Source organism: Nansenia antarctica (assembly GCF_963989245.1).
Source record: "Nansenia antarctica genome assembly, chromosome: 4".
NCBI classification, from domain to species: Eukaryota; Metazoa; Chordata; class Actinopteri; order Argentiniformes; family Microstomatidae; genus Nansenia; species Nansenia antarctica.
The window spans coordinates 35,640,519-35,664,546 of NC_137689.1; the positions used below are offsets into that span (position 1 = coordinate 35,640,519).

The 24,028-nt window shown below is 41.6% G+C and overlaps 1 protein-coding gene across 1 annotated transcript; it reads right to left on the reverse strand.

Moving 5' to 3' along the window:
* Window positions 1-452: 452 nt before the first annotated feature.
* tgm2b (transglutaminase 2b) lies at window positions 453-23,514 on the reverse strand (the record flags this gene model as incomplete). Its single annotated transcript, XM_080529344.1, has 13 exons — window positions 453-1,021; window positions 1,708-1,844; window positions 4,178-4,338; window positions 4,534-4,812; window positions 5,832-6,080; window positions 6,171-6,274; window positions 6,537-6,672; window positions 6,862-7,039; window positions 7,664-7,792; window positions 9,269-9,387; window positions 9,931-10,149; window positions 11,978-12,157; window positions 21,813-23,514. The coding sequence occupies 13 exons, from the start codon at window positions 23,512-23,514 to the stop codon at window positions 871-873; spliced, it is 3,744 nt and encodes a 1,247-aa protein (XP_080385470.1). The 3' UTR covers window positions 453-870.
* Between the last annotated feature and the right edge of the window lie 514 nt (window positions 23,515-24,028).

Below are 24,028 nucleotides of genomic sequence, written 5' to 3' on the forward strand. Positions count from 1 at the left end.
AAATAGGAAGCACACTGTTTTTCTTTTAAACCACAACATTTTAGCATTTTAGCTTTTTAAATCATAATACTGTTTTTCTTACTATTATTTTTAAATGACTAGACTTTTTAAATAGGCACTACATTTTATAAACACTGTTATATCTGTCTGTTTTTATTGTATGTATGTGACCTATGTGTGTTTTTAATGTGGATAACGTATTCATGAACTGCACAAAGCCTGTCAAAGGAGAATTTCTGTCACTCTGTGACAGACAATAAAGCAATCTTGAATCTTGAAATGTTTAATGGAAGAAGTTATCACAAATCTACAGTATAAGTACTGATGGTATAAAAATAGTTCATAGTACCTAATACTCATCATTTTAGACTTTTAAGGGCACTTTTCGCTAGGAATTCCAAACAAAATGTTAAGCATTTCCATGACTAGCATAGTCAATACTACTAATGTAGCATAATCAATATATTCATTTACAATATATCAATAAGCAAAATATAAAATATATATTTCAAAGCTTTGCCTGCACAAATTTGCAATCCCAACAAATGTTTTTAGGTGAGTATATCTCGGGACAAGAAATGTGTTCTTTTGCTTTCATTCGTATAACAAGTAGTCTGCTGTTAGTCTGTTGTTTTATCAATACATATACAGTATAATACCTTAACACATGTCAATGCACAAACAATAATTACATTTAAAGGCCGTGTGTGCAAAGACATATCATCCCCAAAAATGAAAGGATTGAAAAATGTATCCAGAAGACACTCTATATCAAACAGAAACACTGTATGTTACATTGAGCATTATACTGTATTGAAATGAATCATCCTAACTGTGTTTTATGGAGTGAGAACAGTTGGGTCGGCTTCTCTATTTGCCGATGATGACGTTCCTGTAACCCTTGACGTGACACAGCTTGTTGCTGTCAAAATCGACCACCAACTTCCTCAGGCCGGAGTGGGTGGGCATGAAGTAGATCTTCACCTTGGCGTCTTGCCCAGGTTCAACTGTGCAGCCCAGTCTAATGAGGGAAAATATTTACATATTATAATCTGTATCACTATCACACTAGCCTCCTAGTATAAATGTTTATATGACGACAGTACCATGGCGATAGATGGATTTTCTTGTGAGGGGTCTTGAGTAAATAACCTTGGTCAACACTCAACAGTCTTTTTTGATTGCTGTCAGGATCGAACACAAATTGAATCCAGTACATACCTTTGATTTAATCTTCCAACATCAGCTAAGCCTCATTCAGTATTTAACATACGTAGGTCAGATGAGGAATAACACATAGTGTAATAATCAAGTAGCATATGTGACACGTCCAAACATAATCTCTGCCAGATGGTTTTAGTGTGTTTGATTTGTGTATTGATTCGACCTCATCATTTATTAGCAATGCTATTATTCTGTCTTTGTCTATCTTTTACAAGCACAAATAACATGACACAGTAAACATTGACATATCCTATGATATGTGAAATAGAACACACTTTGTGCTGTGGTGTCGTCATGTCTGTGGTGTCATTTCCCCGCTATTGTATTTGTGCTGTTGTATCTCTATTTTTAAAAATGTAGACATAAAATGTTTGACAGAAAATATTATGTGTGACAAGAAATTCAATTCAAACCATTGTAATTGTAATTCTATGCCATCACTAAGCACTAAGCATAGTCATGTCATGGTATTATGTAGTGTACCTCTCAGTGAGGGTTTTCCCTCCAGTGAGGTTGGCTCCCTCTATGCTGAAGCAGCAGTTGTCTAGCGGCACTGGGAGAGGGTTCTGCACGGTGATCTCAGCCGCCAGCTTTCGATTCTCTTTGGGTTCCCCGAGAATCTGAGGAAAAATAACATTTATTAATGTTAAAACAATCAATATATGTGTCATGGCTTGGTGAAAAGGTCCACATGTCGGGAATTGTGATACCAATCGAGCCAATCGAGCCTCGCAAGTCTTGTTGTGAAAACATTTTTTTTGCATATGACGAAAATTTAAGCAATGAAGAACCACAGAATATCATAACCAATTCACTAAATACCTACAGTTTGTTAGCAAACTTGGGTGGGGGGTAGCATTCGTATTTGTCTGGTGGGCGTTTCCCCTTCAATACTCCCAACCCACATCCTCATAAATAGCCATGTGCGCATGTGTTTGTTGACAGAGACTGTCATCAAGGACTTTATCCACAGAGAAAGTTTCATCGATCAACATACTATTCATGGATCTGTCGATACATCTTCTGCTTTGTTTTTGGGTGAGTTACATGCGTTGTTTACTAAGCTGTGTGAAACTAGTGTACTGAGTTACATGCTAAGCTGTGTCAGTGTTTACTAGGCTAGCCATATGTTAGCTTGTTAGCTAGCTTTGTTAGAAGCTTGTTTGTTTGTTTTTTGTTAGCTGACTTGGTTTTGTGGTTTTGTTTGTTGTGTACGAACGTACACAAGTTATTGTGGACTGAAATGATTTCACTAGCCTACCTCTTTCTGTGCAGTATGTAGGATGACGTCAACAAGTACAGTACACTATGTTCATGAGAGTCTATGGAAAGCATGCAAGCCTACACTATACAAGTGTCCACACCTCTGACCTGACATTTGAGAGAGAGATGAGACCTTGATGTGAGTCACCAGCACATCAGGTATTTGTCATTGTCATTGTATTAGCAATTCTATTTTTGAACATAGTAGTATTTCGAAAAAATTGTGTGTTGATAACAGTGGGCAATCATTTTAAATGTACTATCTTCTATTTTTTTATTTATTTTTATTACAGCTTTGATGCCCAGATGGGATGGGAAGGAACTACACAAGTCCCATTAGATGCATTATGGACTATAATGATAAATAAGGACACAATATTATTATTGTTTCCTTTTGCCATTTTTTCCATTGCCATTTTGTTTTCTCGTTGCTGCAATGTCGACTGAAATGGGATGTAAATAAACTCAATCCTGCAAGTTTGTTTCCTAAGGGTTAGCTGACAACCCCACTGACAGATGACAGGTAGACAATGACAGGTAGTGTAATGGGGGAGTGGTTGTCTTGATATCATCAAAATCAAAATGGCTTGCTTTCTATTCATGTTAACAAATCTATTCCCTTCCAGGTTGACACACACATTATGTTGGAAACCATAAAGTAAGTAAGTAAAGTAAGTAAAGCTTTATTTATATAGCACCTTTCATACAAGAAATGCAGCTCAACGTGCTTTACAACAGGAATAAGAACATTAAGTGAAAATAAATAAATAAACATATATAAAAACATTTACATGCATAGAATGAATATAAAAGCAGGGGAAAACAGTAAAAAGAAAAGGTAAAGGTCAGTCTTTCTGTACTTCCCATTGGTTTTCACCACAAACATCAGTTTTTGGAAAAGGTCTGTCTCAGTCTCTGTACGTTCTCAGTCTCTGTGTACGTTCTCAGTCAAGGAAATTACCCACAAACTATCCTAGCTTGTCTTGCCGGATCGTTGAGGCTAGTACCATTTGTTCTTACAAGATGCACTTTTTTGGGGGGGAACACAGACACACGTCAACCACTAGTCAACCACTAGTCAATCACCAGTCAATCACCAGTCAATCACCAGCCAATCACTAGTCAATCACATGTCAATCACTAGTCAATCACCAGTCAATCACCAGTCAATCACCAGTCAACCACCAGTCAACCACTAGTCAATCACTAGTCAACCACCAGTCAATCAGTCTCTGTGTACGTTCTCAGTCTCTGTGTACGTTCCCAGTCTCTGTGTACGTTCTCAGTCTCTGCTAGACCTTGCACCAAAAATGGGCTAGTTGATAAAATATTTAGAGTGCAATAGCTGGCAAATGAGTAGTGGGCAGGTGCAGATAAGCTAGTTGAAGGCTATATTGAAGAAGTGCGTTTTTAGCTTTCTTTTAAAAATATTTAGTGAGCTGGCTTCCCTGATCTCTAAAGGTAATGTGTTCCAAAGCTTTAGGGCATAGTTGGCAAAGGCTGCGCTCCCGATCTTCTTCTGACTGTTGCTGGGAACCTCTAATAAACCTGCGATAGATGATCTTAGTGTTCTTGAGGGTACATAATTGGCAAGGGAATTAGCAATGTACTTTGGGCCTCGCCCATTAAGGGGAATATAAGGAGGAGGACCTTAAAATCAACCCCACATAAAACGAAGTTCTTAACTTACCCTGACTTTGATCTCGGGGTTGTCCAGCACAATGTTCCTCACTGCATAGACGGCATCCCGGGTGCTGTAGTCTAACAGCAGAGCTACCAGCCTGATCAGGTTGTCCTCTGTCAGCGCCTCTGCGTACTTAGAGTAGTTCATCCTGAGAGGAACTCTCCTCTCTAGATCAACACACACACAAACACACACAATCCATCAAATATAAAGCACACACAAATACAAATACACATAAAGCACTACACATTGATAACACATACAGTGCTACACGCACACAAATGCACACGCACATGCGCGCACACACACACACACACACACACACACACATACACCAACTTCTCGTTCTGAAGAATACTGACCTCCTCCAGGTGACAACTCAATATTGAGCAGATCTTTAAACCCACAGTTCTCCCCCAGAATTCCATTGTAGGACATGGCTCTGGAGCCGAACAGCAGGCGACACTTCTTGTCGCTGGACGTGTTGTTGGTGACGACCGCCAGCACGTCAAAGTCGCAGCCCTTCCGCATCTCTGAGATGATCTTGATGGCGAGGTGGAGGCCCTCGTTGTCCTGCTGCTTCTGCAGCAGTTTGTTCTGGTGGTTCGCCTTCTGAAAGGCCTCCCTCTCCTCATCTGAACCTGGGGGCCAAATACATGTTATGATACAGCCATAAAATACACTTAACAACCATACAGCCATAAAATACACTTAACAACCATACAGCCATAAAATACAATAAAATAAAATACATACATACATAAACATGCATACATAAAATACAATACTACTACTACTACTACTACTACTACTACTACTACTACTACTACTACTACTACTACTACTACTACTACTACTACTACTACTACTACTACTACTACTACTACTACTACTACTACTACTACTACTACTACTACTACTACTACTACTACTACTACTACTACTACTACTACTACTACTACTACTACTACTACTACTACTACTACTACTACTACTACTACTACTACTACTACTACTACTACTACTACTACTAATAATAATATTATTGTTAATATTGTCAATAATATTATTGTTAAATACAGCCATAAAATACAGTTACAGTTATACAATACAATACTAATATTACTACTACTACTAATAATAAATAAATAATAATAATAATAATAAATAAAATACATACATAAAATACAGCCATAACATACAGTTAACAACCATATAGCCTTTACATCTACGAAATAAGCATATTCTTTCCACAGGCTTATCGTCAATGTTGACTGTACACTGTTCTTCCACACATAGTACAGTAAACGAACCCAATCACAGAACATTTACTGTGTGAGCCTCTGTGAACTTGTGGCATGTTGCACAAGTATTGTTTACTTTGGAGTGTGTTTACATTTACACGTTCACTGTTTGTAGCAGTGACGTCTTCACATGATTAATATCAGCCTGGCCTTGCTTCACCGCTCCCTTCCCCTCTCTGTGTCCCCAACTCAACCCGCTCCTACCGCTCTACTCTTTCACTGAAGTACATGAGTGCATTACCCTGCACAATGCCACTGTACTGTTTACCCAGCAACCCTATGCCTGGCCTGTTCATGGTGATGTGTCGCTGTTCAAGTGTGTTTCAGGGTGTCATGTGAAGTGTCGGGGTCCCTACCCTCAGGGTACTTGTACAGGTGTGTGATATCTTCCCTCTTATCGTTGCCCACGCTCTTAGTGCTTATCTTCTGGCCCACCAGAGCAGAACCGGTGGAGCTGGGGATTTTCTCTGTGCTGCCGTCTTTGCGCTTCAGGAAGTATTGCACGTCAGCATTGACCTCAGCAAAGACGAACGGGGCGTCGTATTTGAAGGTGAGCTCGCCTTCCTTTATGGCTTTCAACGGGACAGGGCCACAGCAGTAGACTCCTGAGAAAAGAGAGAAAGTCATAGAATGTGCAACTTTTGACTTCAATATCATCAGTAGTGTACCAATAACATGCATACTGTAGGCTTTACCTTGACTCTTCTCCTGTGGAGTAGGGTCACTGGCCTGCCAACCATCAAAATCTGATTTGAGGTCAGGCCTGGTCATCCAGCTCTCCACCCAGCAGTGGTAGTTCCTGCAGAGACACACAATCAATGTAACCCCATTTGCAGATGTCTGACAAAAAAAGGTGAACATTATTTCTGGTACACTATCATTTCCAGATTACTGCCTGGTAAAAATGCAGCACACGAGTAAACTACTGGAGAACATTGGAAGCCTATGGAAGGTTAAAACCAGGCAGTTACATCTGTTCAAAGATGAGAGGTTTGTGTTCTGTGTGGTAAATGAGAAGTAGTTCTGCTTTCACACAGTGTGAAAAAAGAAAGAGTTCCTACCATATCATGTCTCTGGACTGCTGGACAGACTTCCCATCCTCATCCACATAGCGTTCAATTGCCAGGTTACTGTTGGTGTCATGGGCTGAGAGGTAGTTGGTTACTACTCGACAGGGGATTCCCAGGGCTCGAGCAACTGTTGGGCACAGAAAACGGTTTAAGAATGATGGAAAATCGTCTCAACGTACTGATGGGGCTTGGAGTGAACTGCATGATGGGTCATCTTACATTCTTCCTCATATTTTGATAGTAGCCTACAAAATGCTATGAGAAAACATAGACATGCAGTTAAGCATAATAATATAAACCCTATGTAGTGTCATACCTGAGCAGGCCACTGCTGCAAACACCCAGCATTGGCCGTAGCGCACAGGCTGACAGGCATTAACATCCCAGTTCCGTAGGATCTCCACACTGCCCGTCCATGACATGGGGCTCACCCCCCCGTCATAGTCATCAGTCCACCTGCCTAGCAAGACCCCTTTGTCATCATTACAGTTCACCTGGGAGACAAGGTGCAACAATAGTCAGGGTCATCATTACAGTTCACCTGGGAGACAAGGTGCAACAATAGTCTGGGTCATCATTACAGTTCACCTGAGAGACAAGGTGCAACAATAGTCTGGGTCATCATTACAGTTCATCTGGGAGACAAGGTGCAGCAATAGTCTGGGTCATCATTACAGTTCACCTGGGAGACAAGGTGCAACAATAGTCTGGGTCATCATTACAGTTCATCTGGGAGACAAGGTGCAGCAATAGTCTGGGTCATCATTATAGTTCACCTGGGAGACAAGGTGCAACAATAGTCTGGGTCAGTCCGTTTCTAATCCAGGTTCTTTCGTCATCTTTGAGATTTCTGAACAAAGGAAATTGCAGGAAAGGCCACTCTCTAATTCTTTACAAACATGAATGTACTGTACTTTAGTGTAAAACAGTGTTTTCCACTACCATGGAATAGGCGAGGTGTGGCCCCCTGCCAGGATCAGTTTTGCCCTTCCTAAAACCTTTCGGCTTACACAGAAGTAGAAACTCAGTCGAAAATGTTAGTAATGGCAACCCTGGATGTGGATTTGGGGGGGTCTCTGCACCACCTGCTGCATTACCAACGTTGTCCTAAATCTCACCATGGCACTTAGCACCCTGGACAGATAGATGGGGTTCCTCCTCCCAGAGCAGTCCTTGGCAGGATTACGTTGGTGTTTCGGGTTCATATCCAAAATTCTCAGACAAGCGTCCAGGATCCCATGCTCAAACTACACAATGCAGACAAACACACACCATAATAAATAACATAATAATAATAATAATAATAATAATAACTTTTTATTTGTATAGCTTTTCCTGCAAACGTTGCAGCTCAAAGTGCTTCAATCATTATATAATCGTAATCTCTTTTTTAAATTTAATTTAAAGGCAATATTAAAAAGATGAGTTTTGGTCTTGACTTGAACATATTTGTTGAGGTTGCATCCCTAATGTAAACTGGCAGTGCATTCCACAATCTGGGGGCATAAAATGAGAATGCAGCCTCACCAAATCTCTTCTTTTGTACATGTGGTACACAGAGAAAACCAGCGTCAGAAGACCTGCGAGCTCTATTGGGCTGATATGCTAGCAGAAGACCCGAGAGCTCTATTGGGCTGATATGCTAGCAGAAGACCTGAGAGCTCTATTGGGCTGATATGCTAGCAACAGGTCTTTCAGATATTCTGGTGCTGTGTCAGTGAGAGCTTTATAAACAAGCAGAAGGATCTTGAAATCTATTCTGAACTTAACAGGAAGCCAGTGTAGAGTCTCTAAAATAGGAGTTATATTATAAGAGTTATATGAGCTCTTCTGCTTGTTTTGGTTAAAACTCTCGCCAATAAACATTCCCTCCCGTCCGGTTTGCCTCTGCTCTTCTCTGAACTGTGACAGGATCAACAACATGACAGGATCAACAACAAGCTCACATACGGATCAAAGGAATGATAAATTATAGGGTTTGATCATCATATAACCATGTTCTTGTCTTGTCTGATTCCACCCCTGAAAACAACAGATACTAATGCTTAGTAGTGTTAGAACATACTAAGTCTCATACGCACATGCACAATTTGGAATTAGATATTGAACAGTATCCACACATTTACGTGACTCCAATAATGGGTTGGATTATCAAGAACTGTCAATCACAGAACGATTACACCAATTAGTGTCTTAAGGTGAAGTGCCTCGATTGAGACTTATCAGTCAATGATTTGCTGTAAAGACTTTGTAACGGCCATGCTCCACCTGCTGCGTTGCGTCAACTCACCATCGGCGTTGCGTCAACTTCCTGTTGTCCAAGCTCCACCTACTGCGTTGCGTCAACGTCAACGTTCTACTAACAACCAATAGGCTATACAATTATAACCAACAACTACAATTGTAAATATACAATTGGTCTCATTGTGACGTCTGCGTCCACCGTCAAAAATCGAACTTTTTGAATGTCTACTTTTGACGCAGCCATCGGATGCAACTGTCATTATCAAACCCATTATGAAATACGGGTTGAATAGCACAGTCTTGTAGTTATGTTAGAAAACAGTTTATATAATATAACAAAATCTCATGATAAATTCACATGTTTCCCTTATCAGGACAAGCTTTAACCTGATTCCAAGTCAAGTCTTTATCACATAACAAACAGCAAGTTATTTCTGGTCCTGCTCCAGAAGGAGTGGTGTCTGTGTTGGTTCTGGTACCTGGCCAAAGTTCCATGGTGTAGAGATGGGGTGTTTGTAGCTGCCTCGAAAGATGATCCCATCTTGAGACAATACATACTCCCTTAGCTTCTCCTCACTGTCCATGTACACTGTGTCCGCTGTTGTCAAGAGACATGCAGTAGTAAACAACACACTAGTTAGGCATCATCCTCTATGGAATAAAAGCCTTTATTGTCTATTGGAAGCATTAAACATTAAACATGCATTATAGCAATTACCAGGTTTCTTTGATACGGAACATAAAGGTTGTCCATCTAAAACATGTACAGCAGAGCATCTGTTGTGATGTGACTATATTTCCCAGTCATGTGAAATAATGTCTGTGTATTTAGCTTATAGAATATCTCTTCCTCCTCATGATCTTCAACCAGTCATCATCATCATAGCCATACTCATAGTTATCCATCCATTCGTCGATCATGAGTCCTTATATGTCAAATTGTCACTGCTGTATGCCCTAACTGTTAACTCTCCACCTGTCACGCTGACGCCCTTGACTTGGAGGGGCACGTCACAAATACATACATTACATACATTACATTACTGAATGTAAAGGCCGCATTCCTGACGCAAAAAATATTCCTGCCATACTGAAGTGGGACACAGTCGCAGACAGCATGATGCATGGAGTGTTTACCCACCTTGGCACCAGGGGTTAAAGAGCAGCACAAACTCAAACCGCCCTGAGCCCCCTAAGGTGAGGGAGTAGCGTCCGATGGGTGAGTCCGGGGCGGAACAGATAGACAGGGCCACCATGTCCCCAGGGGGACTGGTGACAGCAGTGCTCCAGGAAGACACGTCGATGTGGCTGGTCAGACCAAAGGAGGCCCGAGTGCCATATTGATCAGAGGGCTGGGGACCTAGAGGAGGACATGGGGAAGGGGAGGAGTTAGGGCAGGAAGCTTGGATAAGGAAGCAGGTCATTGCCTTCAGGAATGCATGTTTGAAAGTCTTCAGTGACTTCCTTTCTGTGTTTCCTTTATCACCACTTAGTGAGTGTAGTAGTAGTAACTGAGTTGGGGTGCTTTCACTTGTTTATTTCACTTTCACATCAGCACAGATGTCAAGAAGGGAAGGAGGAAGCTATTGAGATATGTGACAGGGTCTGGTGAAAAAGTCCTCAAGTAGGGCAAAGTCATTTTTTTTTCCAGATCATGAAAGTGCAGATTGTAAACTTTCAAATGAGCAGCGCACTTTTAGTCTACTGGGTAAGTGATACATGGCTTGTAAACAAACTTGCACTGCACTATTTGTAATCTAGTACTCAGCTCTCCTTTTTCATACATTGAAATAGAAAATAGTTGAAGAAGATATGCTTATTTGAATGTTGGTACACCTCAAACGACATACCAGAGAATCTCACTCTGAATCAAAACACATGCAAAACAGTGCAGTGCAAGTTTGTTTACAAGCCATGTATCACTTACCCAGTAGACTAAAAGTGAATCCAAATCACAAATGATGAGTATTTAGGGATCCTAAACCTGTTGTTTGTTATCAAGTGGCTCTTCAACACTTCAACACAAGAAGCTTTTTGGTCATTTGCGCGACTTGCGAATTGCCGACTTGCGGACCTTTTCACCAGACCGTGTCACATATAAACAGCAAAGCCAGGCTGCACAATTCCAACACTATTTCCAATTATCCCCCAATTTCCCTCAAACATCTCTGGAATCCTCTCTTGGTTTAGCAAGAGGAAAGTAGAAGGGTTGGATGATTTCAGACTAATGGCGGTGGGAACTCCAGTTCCCCTCAGTGACCTCAGTTAAGATATGAGGGCAGACAAACTGCATGAACTGAAATTCCATTGTGTTCACATTGGGGAAATATCCAAACCCTTTGAACTCCTCTCAACAGCATGCCGAACCTAGTGGGACATTTCCCCTTCGGCTGTTCAATGTAACAGTTGGTGTTAAAGTTCATGTTCCATTAAAAAGCACTTGCACTTTCACATCACTAGTCTTATCTTTGATAGGACATACTTTCCTGTCAATTTACCCACATCATCGTTCATACGGTTGGATTGGCAGTGGCCTGGATAGATACTCCAGATACACCCCGGTCACACTGTATACATTACTAAAGTATCAGCCAACTAAAGCCAACTACTTCTTTGGCAGTCAAACGCAACATGATTGACAATACATTTTCCCTTTCCTTAGAACAACACAAGACCTCAGCCTCAGGCCTTTTTGTCCTCCCTATCTCCTTCTAGATCACAGTGGCCAATGGGGTATATAAACTGACAAAGCACCAGTACAAACACACGATTAAAGTAGCCATTTCCATAGTATACCTCTGACTTCCTGTTTGACACACCCCAAGTGAAACAATGCTCTCCATCCTCTGTTCAAAAGTCTCAGTCTGAAATGTTGCCCATGAGGTTGTAGCAAATAACTTTGGTGAATACCTTTACCTCCAAATTCCTCATTATCAAATTCTAACACTGTCTACGGCAGGTGCTCCAGTGCAGAGGTGCAGGTTGTTGCATGGACTCTGACTAGATAGTGACTTGTCTGTGTGACAATGTGGACCTGACCAATGAGCCACTGAACGCCTGGCCCCAGGTAAGAAGGCACCGGAGCGCTTGTGGTGCAGGTTGTAGGACTAACATTCATGATAGAGAAGTCTCATTAAGTCAGACTGGAAGGATTTGATCATAATGTTGTGAGAATAATGATACATCACCTGTCTCTGCGACCAGGCTGAGGGTGCTGGTGTCAGGCTGGTAGGCCCCAGAGCGGAGGTGCAGGTTGATGGTGAACGGCTGGCCTCTCCTCACTATGAGGCGCTCTACCCCATTGAGCTCGGTGCGATGGTCTGTGTTGTTGAACTCACACTCCAGGTCCCAGTGGGCAATGTCCAAAGCTGGGGGAAGAAGATGACAAGAGGAGAAAGTTAGACCAGGAGAATGACTGACTGCAACAACCTGCAAACGCTGTTGGGTTTTACGATCGCTTTTCAAGGGCAGCTTGGAAAACTCGAGGTTCCTTCATTGTAACATGAATTCAACACTTGTTTCTATTTTTAGCACTAAAAACATGTTTACTATGACCAAGTCTACTTCTTTTTATTAGCGTTTTTATGACATGATAGTTGTTTTATGGTAGATAGTGGCTAGCTTTTACAGCAATGTCTGCTATGAAATGATATGTTAGTTAATAAAATCCATATAAAGTACATAATGGTGTGCTTTAAAGGCCACATGAAAGTCTATGTAGACAAAAAAACAAGCGCATAGATTAACCATCAGCATGGTGGATGGATATCGTGTCCAAGTGTCACCCATTCAAAATTGTTTTGTTTACGGCAAACTTCTGGTAAATATACCACACAGTGGTAGTTTAGTGGTATGTCAGCTGGAAATTGTTGCCAGACATTTGTAGCCGTTTACTACTTGAGGCTTATCTCTGGCTTTAATGTTGAAGCTTATTCTCTAGTTCTTGAGTGTAAAGAGAGAACCCTGTAGTGAATAGTTTAACAGAAACAATTCTATTGACTAACCACCAAAGGGTGTCTAAATAACACAACATTAGCCCTTCAGACAAACTTCAAGACTCCCATTGATTCATGAATGGACTTCACAAGAGAGAAAAACAGACAGAACGTAGTAGAGTAGTGTTCTGCCACTCCCGGTGTGCAAATACTGTAAACAGTTCTCCTCTTTCTCCCCATGGCTTGGTGTGACCGAGAAAAACAAAATGTCACCCTCTGGTTTCATGTTTGTAAGAAGAACTACAGTCACCCTGTGTCCTCAAGGCAGGATGGGTTGTTCTTCTGGGTTGCGGTGCTGTTCATTTCTGTCAAACAAACCTCAGCAGGGGATAACATCATGGAAACAAAAATGTGAGCTTGCAAAATACTGTCTGACTTCCTTACGTTTGTTGACTGGGACTTTGCGCTGCTGTGTCTAGAGACAGACGACAGTTAAGGCCAATGCACACAGCGTGCGATTTCTGTTGCGCGACAACATTCCATTGCAACGCACACGGCGTGCGATGCGATTTTTGTTGCGCCGCAAAATTCCATTTTCAACTCACACCATTGAAGTCTATGAGAAAATCATAAAAAATCGCATCCCAATGCACACGGCGTGCGATGCAATTTCTGTTGCACCTCAACATTCCATTGCCTGGCACACTGAAAAGAAGATGAGGTTTACCAAATGGCATCCATTATCCGTTGTGTCCAGTATGTATTTGAAATATATGATATGAAAATGAAATGATAATGTTGTACATCATAAACCCTTCATGTACCGTAGGTGTATGTATGTACTATATCAGACCTTTTGGGTCAGACCATCAGCCTTTAACTTCTTTCAAAAAAGGAGACAGTCAAAAATGTATGCTCCAGTCTCTCTCCCCGTTATGAGTGACTCAATTAATTTAGATAGACCAGTTGAAGTTTTCCCAATTGTCCTATTGTGATGCAATAATCCGTCGCACCACAAACTTTTACAACATTTGCAAAATTTGACAGTGCGACAAAACTCGCACGCCGTGTGCTTTGTCCCATTCAAAATGAATGGAATCGAATTTTCGCCGTGCGATTAAAATCGGGTCTGTGTGTGTTGAGATGCGATGTTCTCATAGACTTCCATTCAAACTTCAAAATGGAATGTTGACGTGCAACAGAAATCGCACGCTGTGTGCATTGGCCATTAGGCTACGAATCCAGTTGGTTAAAATACTGTGATCTGACGCTGCCGGATCGATGAGAAAGAGGTGAAAGAGGCAAAAGAAAGAAACTGTAATGTTGATACTGGATTTTTGCCAGTGAGAAGTACAGAAATACTGTGTAAGGTAGATGATGAAATGATATGAAATGGATATTCTGCTGATGAGAAGATGGATAGCGGTTACTAAGCGTTAAGGCAGAGGTTGTAGATTATTTCCCTTTTTTAAAATGTATTTTTATTGTATTTTATCTTTACCTTTTATTTTTTACTGTTTTCCCCTGCTTTTATATTCATTCTATGCTTGTATGTGTTTTTATATTCACTTAATGTTCTTATTCCTGTTGTAAAGCACTTTGAGCTGCATTTCTTGTATGAAAGGTGCTATATAAATAAAGCTTCACTTACTTACTTACTTACTTGTTAAAAAACATGACCCACATGATGCTAGGTTGCTCTTAATTTCTTTAATTCAAATATGACTGTTTCAAAGTAACTCATTGATGTTGGTCATATATTGGTCAGAACTCACATAGTAAGAGATAGGTAAGAGGTAGTAAGAGATTACTTATTACGGCCTTATTACGTAATCTGAGTTATCTGGTCAGACTGTTTCAGATCGAGGCCTTATAGGGGCTTGTCTGCACTAGCCTGAGTGCTTCTGGAGGAATGTCAGAATGCCACTTGAACAGAGAACGCTTTTTGTTTCTGTTATGTGATAGATTCAAGATGGTCAATTCAACATATGGTGTGGTCATCTGGACTGTACATTCTCTACAATGACAGGATTTCAACTCTCCCTGGTGAAGGAAAGTCGGTTTTAGCTTTAGGGAGGCCGGCACATTAACTCATCCTTCTGGGGGATATAGTTAGCAATAAGCCCATTTTACAACAAGCCATAAAGCTGCTGGGAGCCTTTGCTCTGAAACACCTAGAGGCAACAAAACCAATCAAATACATCTATCAATGTTAGAATCTGGAGACCATTAGGCAGATTGATAACAGATGAGAGGCTGTTAAACAAAACCTGTGTTACCAATATGACTTGCGAAACAACCCATGTAAAAGCTCAATTGACATAATGATTTAATGTAGTTATCGCTATGTTTTATTATTGTATTGAATCATCAAAGATAATATATTTATATTAGTACTCTTGTGTAATTGTATGACAACATACACTATATATGCGGTCTGAAGTGAGATGATACTGATGTTACTGTAACATGATGTCATTATGGGCTAGGTTAAGATGTGTATGGGGGTGTGTCCTCCCTTGGCTTGCACACCATTGTTTTGCTTCCAGTCTACCAACCTGGAGCAACACCACACCATGTGGGGCTGGCTGTGGCTCAGGAGGGAGAACCAGTGTCTAATGATCGCAAGGTTGGCGGTTCAGCAGTTCGATCCCCGGCTTGCCACGTGTTGAGGTGTCCTTAGACAAAACACTGAAGCCAAAATTGCTCCCAGTGAGCGGGCCGGCGCCTTGCATGGTAGCTTGCCTCCATTGGTGTGTGAATGGGTGAATGAGAGGCCCTTGTAAAGCGCTTTGGAATAAGGCGCTATATAAGTGCGGTCCATTTGCATGGCAGCACTGGGTTGACCTAAACCAAATACTGTAGGACAGAGGTAGGTACAGTTAATGCCTCCTAAACCCTAGGAAAAGCAAATACATTCTCAGCCATCACAAGCAAACTCCGAGTCATGAATGAAGCAACAAGAGGTCTCTCTCTCTCTTTCTGACAGCTGTGAATTCACAATGCTGTGTCATGAATGCTTGCTCTCTTTTGGAAATGTGGTATTTTGTTTTTCCACCCTTATTTACTACAGCAGAGTTACAGTATAATCAAGCACTTTGTGCGTGTGTAGAGTCACATGGTAAACAGGTGAAACTCCTTCCTCTACTGTAACTGTTTAATGAAAACATGCTGGACTCCATCAGCTGCACCAGACTGAGTTCTAGCAAACACAAGATGCAGTTCATATTCTAGTGGTGACTATTCAGTGTAAATGTTTACTGTGAGTATTATTTTAGGTTTAACAATAATAATATATGACATGCCTCTGAATAAATAATAAAAAAAGAGTCCCTCCCATATTTCTGGATTGTCAAACATTTGCTGACACAGACAGTGCCATTGTCAATGACAGTACCATTAACCTGGTTGACTTATGGTCAGACTAAGGTTTGAGTCAGGAATCTGTAAAAATGTTTGAATGGGTTCAAAGCGGGTTTGTAAAAACCGTAACCCATCCCAAGGACACTGCTCCAATTAAGTCCGGCACAGTTACGAGAGAAGCTACAGCAGCTGTCCGTCGTTATTAAAATAGGCAAGGTCACATTGCAACAATTAACTCACTTCAAACACGAGGGTGAAGAAATTGTTCGGATGCATAGAAGCTTTGTGGAAGTTTATTACAATACGAAACGAACTGAAAATCTGAAACACTGAAGTCAGCAATAATGGTTCAAATCTGGGAGGAAATGCTTATCAAGAACAGAAGGAATTCATTGTGCACCAATAAGCAGGATAGTGCTTCTGGGAAAACAAATCCTCCTTGACCAAAATAGCCGAAAAGAAGGAGACATGATGACAATACAATTGTCATGTGTGACTACTGCAGGCAACAGTTATAGATCTATAGTGAAGGGAGTCAAATTCCCATTATGTTCAGCATTTTCTAAATATTCACTAATGCCCATATACGGTTATATTAAAACACGATAAACTATCAAATATTTTGATGATACCAGTAGGGCAGGTTACTCGCTCTTTCGAAGTAAATTTATTTTCGATAAACTTGTATGTCGCTTATTCAAAAACGATTAAAAGTCTAAACAAATAAAACGAGTAAATCTGCCCCAGCCATGCTTTTTAAGTGTAAACATGTCTTGATATGTTTTATTGTTTGCACATGCATGATACAATTACTTAGTATGATAACATAACCTAGCAGTTATTATTTATTTCAAAGCAGAATTAAACAAGTTGCACTATTTACATAACATATCATTTCAAATAGTTAGTAAAAACTTACCTTGAGCCATGATCGTGTTGATGTAAAATAGGATTATAGTCTGTGTGGTATTGAATGTTATTCTAAGAAGGCAATCTACTTGACTATGCCGCTATCCTGACTGTGAGCGCGGTTCCTATTTATTAGTAGTAGTCGTGCGCGTCACCAGAAATCCTCAGAATGTCTCTTATACCCGCGGGTCAAACATTGCGTAAAATGCAGTCATTGGTATACTACTGTGTCGGAGTTTGGGGCGTGCCCAAATGAGTGTGGTAAGGGGATTTAAAGTGGTGCACGTTATTAGCCACCAACCCCATACACTTTCATGCATAGTTAACCAACAATTGGATGGGTCAGCATAGCACCCCAGTTTGTTATTATCGTTGTCAATATCAATCAATAAATCAATTTTTTTTAAAGTACAGTTTTGTCAAAAAGTGGCCTGACCTACTGTATATCAATAATACATGTTCTCATCAGATAGAGGGCAGTTTTCAGTGACTCCACAGCATTCCAATACAATTCTACAATATTTCCCACACATGATACTGTAGCCTACAGTATGTCTGGAATATTATGTCAGAAAACCCTTGATTTGACCATTGCACAATAGCTTCACTGAGATGCAAAGAAAAGGAACTATTAAAGACATGACAGACTGAAAAACAGGAGCCTGTCTGTATGTTGGAGTTCATTTTTCTTTGCACGTCAGCAAAATAATAAATTAAAGTGAGTCAATTACAGTGAGTCAAAGTCAATGGTGTGCAATGGTAAACCAGGGGTCATTGTGCAATCACACCAGGGGTTTTCCATTGTATTTATATTCATCAGAAGTGGTGAGATATCTATTAGGAAATCAAGAACACTATTAATCAGCCAAAAGATGGCCTGTTCTTAATTCATGATTGCAATGAACCTTAAACACATGCACATGTGATGCTTCATATGTACTTTGGAAAATTATAATCTGAAACAAATGCAATCTGGGAAGTGGTAATGTGTAGCACATACAATTGATTCTCAGAACTCAACAATAAAGACCCAAATGTTAACTAGTAATGTACAGTAGCTTGTACAGTACAAACACGTTAAGTTGGTTACAAGTTGCAATATAATTTAGAAACAAAAACCTCATGTTGTCTCTTAACATCTGACACACTTGACACACATCTAGTGCCTGGCCTGACAAGTCAAAGCTGACTTGATTTTAAAGTCCACATCAAATGCTACAAAGGACAGCACTATGGATATCATAATCATCACACACATTCCAGTGAAACTGAAAGGCCATGTGTTTTGAAGCTTAGCAGGCTAGAAGGTATTTGATCACAAACAAAAGCCTTGGCCCTGGCTCATGATGTCAGGGGCTGCAGGCTCTGAGATGCATACATAACCAAAGCCAGAGCTTCATCTAAACCCCAGTAGAGTCGTAGCAGACAACCTACCTCTACCCTCTACTTAGTAGAGGGATGGGAAGGCTATCATTAATACCTTTAGAGTCATTTTGGGAAATCTTTCAAAACCTTTCCATAGTCCAAAGTCCTCAAACTGTTGATAATGTGTTTTTAATTCAAATAATGCACAAATAAACACAGGCTTTATGGTAACAGTGTTCACCACATGACAAAACAGAGTCAATAAATACAGTACTGTCATAGATGAAAGGTTGAAATGTGGATAAACCAGTTAGAGTTAGTGGTTACGACACTCTCGCTGAAAACAACAATATGATACATGTCTGGATTCTTTGCAATATGAAGTTGATAATCTAAATTACTTACTTATGTGCATCATTAAACCTTAGTAAGGTTTTCTATGTATTATTACACTTTTCTTGTATGTTTGTAAGTTATACCTGTATGGCTACTAGACGCCCAGGGGACTCAGAAGATGCAGATTTCACATTAAAAAATCGTAGGTGGGGCAATCTAAAATCTACAGTATATGGAAAGTAACAATGGCTACAGTACATCCTGTTGTGTAATGGAGGTGATGTATGATTAAGACAGACTTAAGTGTCTGGTTCTCAGATGTTTGTGGAGATAAATATTATCATCATTGTTTTCACTCTTCTGTCTGCCAGTGGCATGCTTGATACAACTCAGAAAACGATTCACTCTTTAACCCTAACCTAACCCTAACCCTAACCCTAACTCTAACCCTAACCCTACTGTATGGGCAGGTTGATCCCACTTACTCAACCGCCACAATGAGTTCAGTTCAAAAGTGTGTCTGAGATTTGAAACAACATATTGACATTACTTGGTTCAATCCAGTTCAGAGGAACAGGGACCCAAGCGAGGCCTTACTGGATATCATATCTTCACTATCAGGTGTCACATTATCATAGAAGGAAACTATACAATAACAATATGCTATAAACAAACATACAGACAATAAATGTAATCATGTTTCAAACACAAGTAGATACAAACCGCAATCTTATCTAAACCAACTCCATGGATTAGTTCATATTGTAAGAAATTTAGCAAACATCTAAGAAGAACACAGCATAAGATACACATTACTGTCAGAGTAAACTTTAAACGTCTCTTACTTTTCAAGAGGATGTGAGGTCTAATGCCATATTTGTTACAAGATCAGCAAAAATATATGTCATACTGAAGATAACACCTCAATATATTGTCCTAAGAAATTATACAATTGTCATAAAAAATATGAACAACTTAACGCAGTTTCTAATAGCGTTTGGCTCTTTTACACTGGGTATGACACTACAATGTGTAATTCGACACATATTGATGGTTTTGTAGAGTATAATCCTGCATACATTGTAAATAACTAAACATTGCTTAACCTTGTTAGCAAACATAGTCTATTTCCACCTGTTGTATTGTACTGTTTTTCAGATGAATGCAAAAGCTAATATGGTATATAGATAGTGTATGTTTTACACTACAAAAGGACAATTTGGACACATCAATACAAAAAAGTATAGACTTAGAATACAGTACACGTCATTGTAGTGGCACAGCATGATACAAACAGAATAGTTACAGTGGAGTACAGTGGCTGTCAGTATTTATAAACCACATACTTCATAATAGTATCATAATAGTCCTCTTTACATAGCAACACGTCAAGACCTTTTCTGAGTCTTCTATTCTTGGTTCGAATCTGTGGGGAGATATAAATAAAAATGAATTACTGTGGAGAATACAGTAAATATTAGAAAAAGATCCATGTTATTTCAACTCATATCATACGGCTTATATAGACATAGTGCTGGGGAGTAGTTCCACTACTGTAAATAGTTCAACTATCAGTTGAACTGCATTTTGTAGTAACTTGGTGGTAATGTTAATGTTAATTTTATTTATAATGCGCCCCCCATCCAACTTTTACATCGGCCCGGGGCGCAGCCCGGGTAAAGGAACAGATAAAGACAAGGACAGGGACAAGGAACACAGACAGCAAACAGACACAGACTACTTAAACGAACATCTCAAGGGATACAATTTACAACAAATAGGAAGTAGACTTAGGGAACATCATTGACGAAGAGGTGGGTTTTTAACTTGGCTCTAAAGGAGTCCAGAGTGGGGGCAGACTTGATGGCGGAAGGGAGCGCGTTCCACAGGGTCGGTGCTATCACCGCAAAGGCACGGTCACCCTTCCTCTTGAGGTTGGTGCGGGGGACCCTCAGGCTGAGTTGGCCGTCGGACCTGAGCCTGGGCCTTGAGGTGGAAGACAGGTCCAGGAGGTCCTTGATGTAGGGTGGGGCGAGACTGTTGAGAGCTTTGTAGACGAAGGTGCAGATCTTGAACTTCACTCTCTTCTTTACTGGGAGCCAGTGAAGGGAGATGAGGACAGGGGAGATGTGGTCCCTCATTTTAGTGCCTGACACCAGCCTGGCAGCGGCATTTTGGACTAGCTGTAGGCGGTAGATGGTCTTATCAGGAAGTCCAGCATAGAGTGAGTTGCAGTAGTCGAGCCTAGATGAAATTAGCATGAGGACGACCCTCCTCAGGTCACTGGGGGTGAGGAAGGACTTGATCTTGGCTATGATACGTAGTTGGTAGAAACATGACTTCACGACGGAGCTCACTTGTCGGTTAAGGTTGAGCTCGGAGTCAAAGATGACACCGAGGTTCTTGATATGTGGTCTGACAAGGGTGGACAGGCTTCCCATGTTGGTGCTGAGCTGAGTGATGGCGGTAGTGTTGCCGATGAGGAGGATTTCCCCCTTGCTCTCATTCAGCTGTAGGAAGTTCTGGGCCATCCATTCCTTCACATCGTGGAGGCAGTCCATCAGGCGCATCAGATCGGCGGGGTCGTCAGTGTTGATTGATAAGTAAAGCTGGGTGTCATCCGCATAGCAGTGGAATGAGATCTGGTAGCGTTGAGGGATTAGACAGAGGGGGAGCATGTAGAGGGAGAACAAGATGGGACCGAGGATGGAGCCCTGAGGGACCCCACAGGTGAGGTTGGCTTGTCTTGAGGAGCTGTCTGCTATGTGGACGGCGTAGGTTCTATTGCTGAGGTAAGACTTGAACCAGGACAAGGCGGTGTCGGTGATGCCAACCTCCTGCTGGAGTCGATTAAAGAGGATGGCATGGTCTATGGTGTCAAAAGCTGCGCTGAGGTCCAGGAGGACCAGGGCAGCACATTTCCTGGAGTCTGCGATGAGGAGGAGGTCGTTCCAAACCTTTAAAAGTGCCGACTCAGTGCTGTGGCCAGGTCTGAAGCCAGACTGAAACTTCTCCAGGATGTTGTTCTGTTGGAGGTAGGGCCATAGCTGGCTGAGGACAGCCTTTTCCAGGAGCTTGGCCACGACTGGGAGCTTGGAGATGGGTCTGTAGTTACTGAGGTTGGAAGGGTTCAGGTTGGGTTTCTTAAGGAGAGGCTGTACCACTGCTTGTTTGAGGGTGGGCGGAACAATGCCAGTGGCCAGCGAGCTGTTGATTATTGAGAGGATGTGTGGCCCTACTGTGTCGAACACCTCTTTGAGGAGGGGGGTAGGGATGGGGTCCAGAGGCGATGAGGCCGGCTTCAGTACAGCGGCCATCTTGGATAGGGCTGGTAGAGTGAATGGACAGAAGCTGGAGAACGTGGATGAACATCCCAGTGTGGTGGCTAAGTCCTTGGTGGAGTGCGGGATGTTTTTTCTGATATTGGTGACTTTATCAGAAAAAAAGGATAAAAATTCCTCGCACTTAGCCGGGGATGGATCCTGGATGACGGTAGGGGGGGGGTGAACAACGGTGTTGATCGTCCTGAATAACACTCTGGGGTTGTGTGAGTTAATGGAGATGAGAGTGGCAAAGTACTTAGCCCTTTCAGTCTTTACGACCTTCTGATAGGTCCTCTGCTTTTCCCTCAAAATCTCGAGTGAGATGGTCAGCCCGTCCTTTTTCCACCTGCGTTCCCCCTGTCTCCACGCTCTTCTCTGAGATCTGATGGTGTCGTTGAGCCAAGCCGTGACCCTGGGTTTGGGCTTTTTCAGGGTAAGCGGGGCTATCGAGTCGAGGATGGAGCGACAGGAGGTGTTGAACATGGAAGTGAGTTCCTCTGGGTCAGATGGTGCCTCCCCTGCCCTGGCGTTTTGGGCGGCCATGAAGGCAGAGGAAAACCTTGGGGCTGTCTGGGCGTTAATGCATCGAGAGAGGCGAGCAGAGGATTGGGTAGAGGGAGGGATGGACAGAGATGAGGTGAACAGAACTGCCTTATGGTCACAGTCAGCATGAGCCAGCATGGTCTCCACGTCACTGATGGGGATGTTGATTGAGAGGACCAGATCTAATGTGTGTCCTCCACTGTGGGTGGGGCCAGAAACATGCTGAGTCAAACCAAATGACTCGATCAGGTCCAGGAATTCAGACTCGAAAGCCCGGGTGGGATTATCCACATGGATATTGAAATCCCCCATGATAAGCACCTTGTTATGGCTGGGAATGATTTCAGTAAGGAGATCAGAGAATTGGGATGTAAAATTCTTGGTTTCCTTAAAGGTCTTGCTGTCCGTCGGGCGGTAGATGATCATGATGAGGAGGGTTATGCCTACTTTCAGCAACTGAACCTCAAAGCTGGAATAAGTATGACAGTTCAGCAGAGAACAGGTGTATTTGTCCTTATATAGGCATGCCACGCCCCCTCCCGTCTTACCGCGTCTCGGGATGCTGTGGTACTTCCAGCCAGCTGTGCAGAGTTCGTTGAGAGAGGAATAATCCCCAGGAGTTTGCCACGTTTCTGTGATGAAAAAGAAAGAGAGATCTTGTTTGGATATAAAGTCATTCAGCACGGATGTTTTCTCCTTCACCGATCTGGCGTTCAGGAGTCCCATCTTCACCACTTCACGAGTCACGGGCGAGGTAGGTGTCTCTACAGGCATGTGTTGATCTCGAGGCCGGGTGGGAGAGAGGGGTGACGGCTCGGTATTGATGCGGGCTCGCTGTTTGCGTTTCACCGCTGATCCAGCCCGATGCCCTCGGCGTCTGCCTGCTCCTCTCCGGTGAATCCGTTTGTTAATACTCCATGGTCCGTAGGGAATAGTGAAGGGAGCTGTCATGTTCGATGGGATTTCTCCTAATGAGGCACGGATGTCAAAGAGCTCTCTTCGGTCATATCTGTATATGATCGGGTTCGTTTGAAGAACACTCTGACATAGTAAAACGTAGTAAAACGAACAGTAAAAAACAATGACAGGTAGAAAGTGGCCGGCTGCTCTCGGGCGTAGCGCCGCCATCTGTTATGTTGTTATGTTGTTATGTTGTTATGTTGTTATGCTGTTATGTTGTTATGTTGTATGTTGTTATGCTGTTATGCTGTTATGCTGTTATGTTGTTATGTTGTTATGCTGTTATGTTGTTATGTTGTTATGTTGTTATGTTGTAATGCTGTTATGTTGTTATGTTGTTATGTTCAGTAACATAAGTAACAATGGTAGGATTCAAATCCTAGTAGTGTTTCTCGTAGTTAATTACTTTATTTGCCAGTACGATACTGTCACTACATTTTTCCTCACTACAAAAGAAAAGAAAAAAACAGGAATTTAACTCTTACTCCAGTCACTACCATTTCTT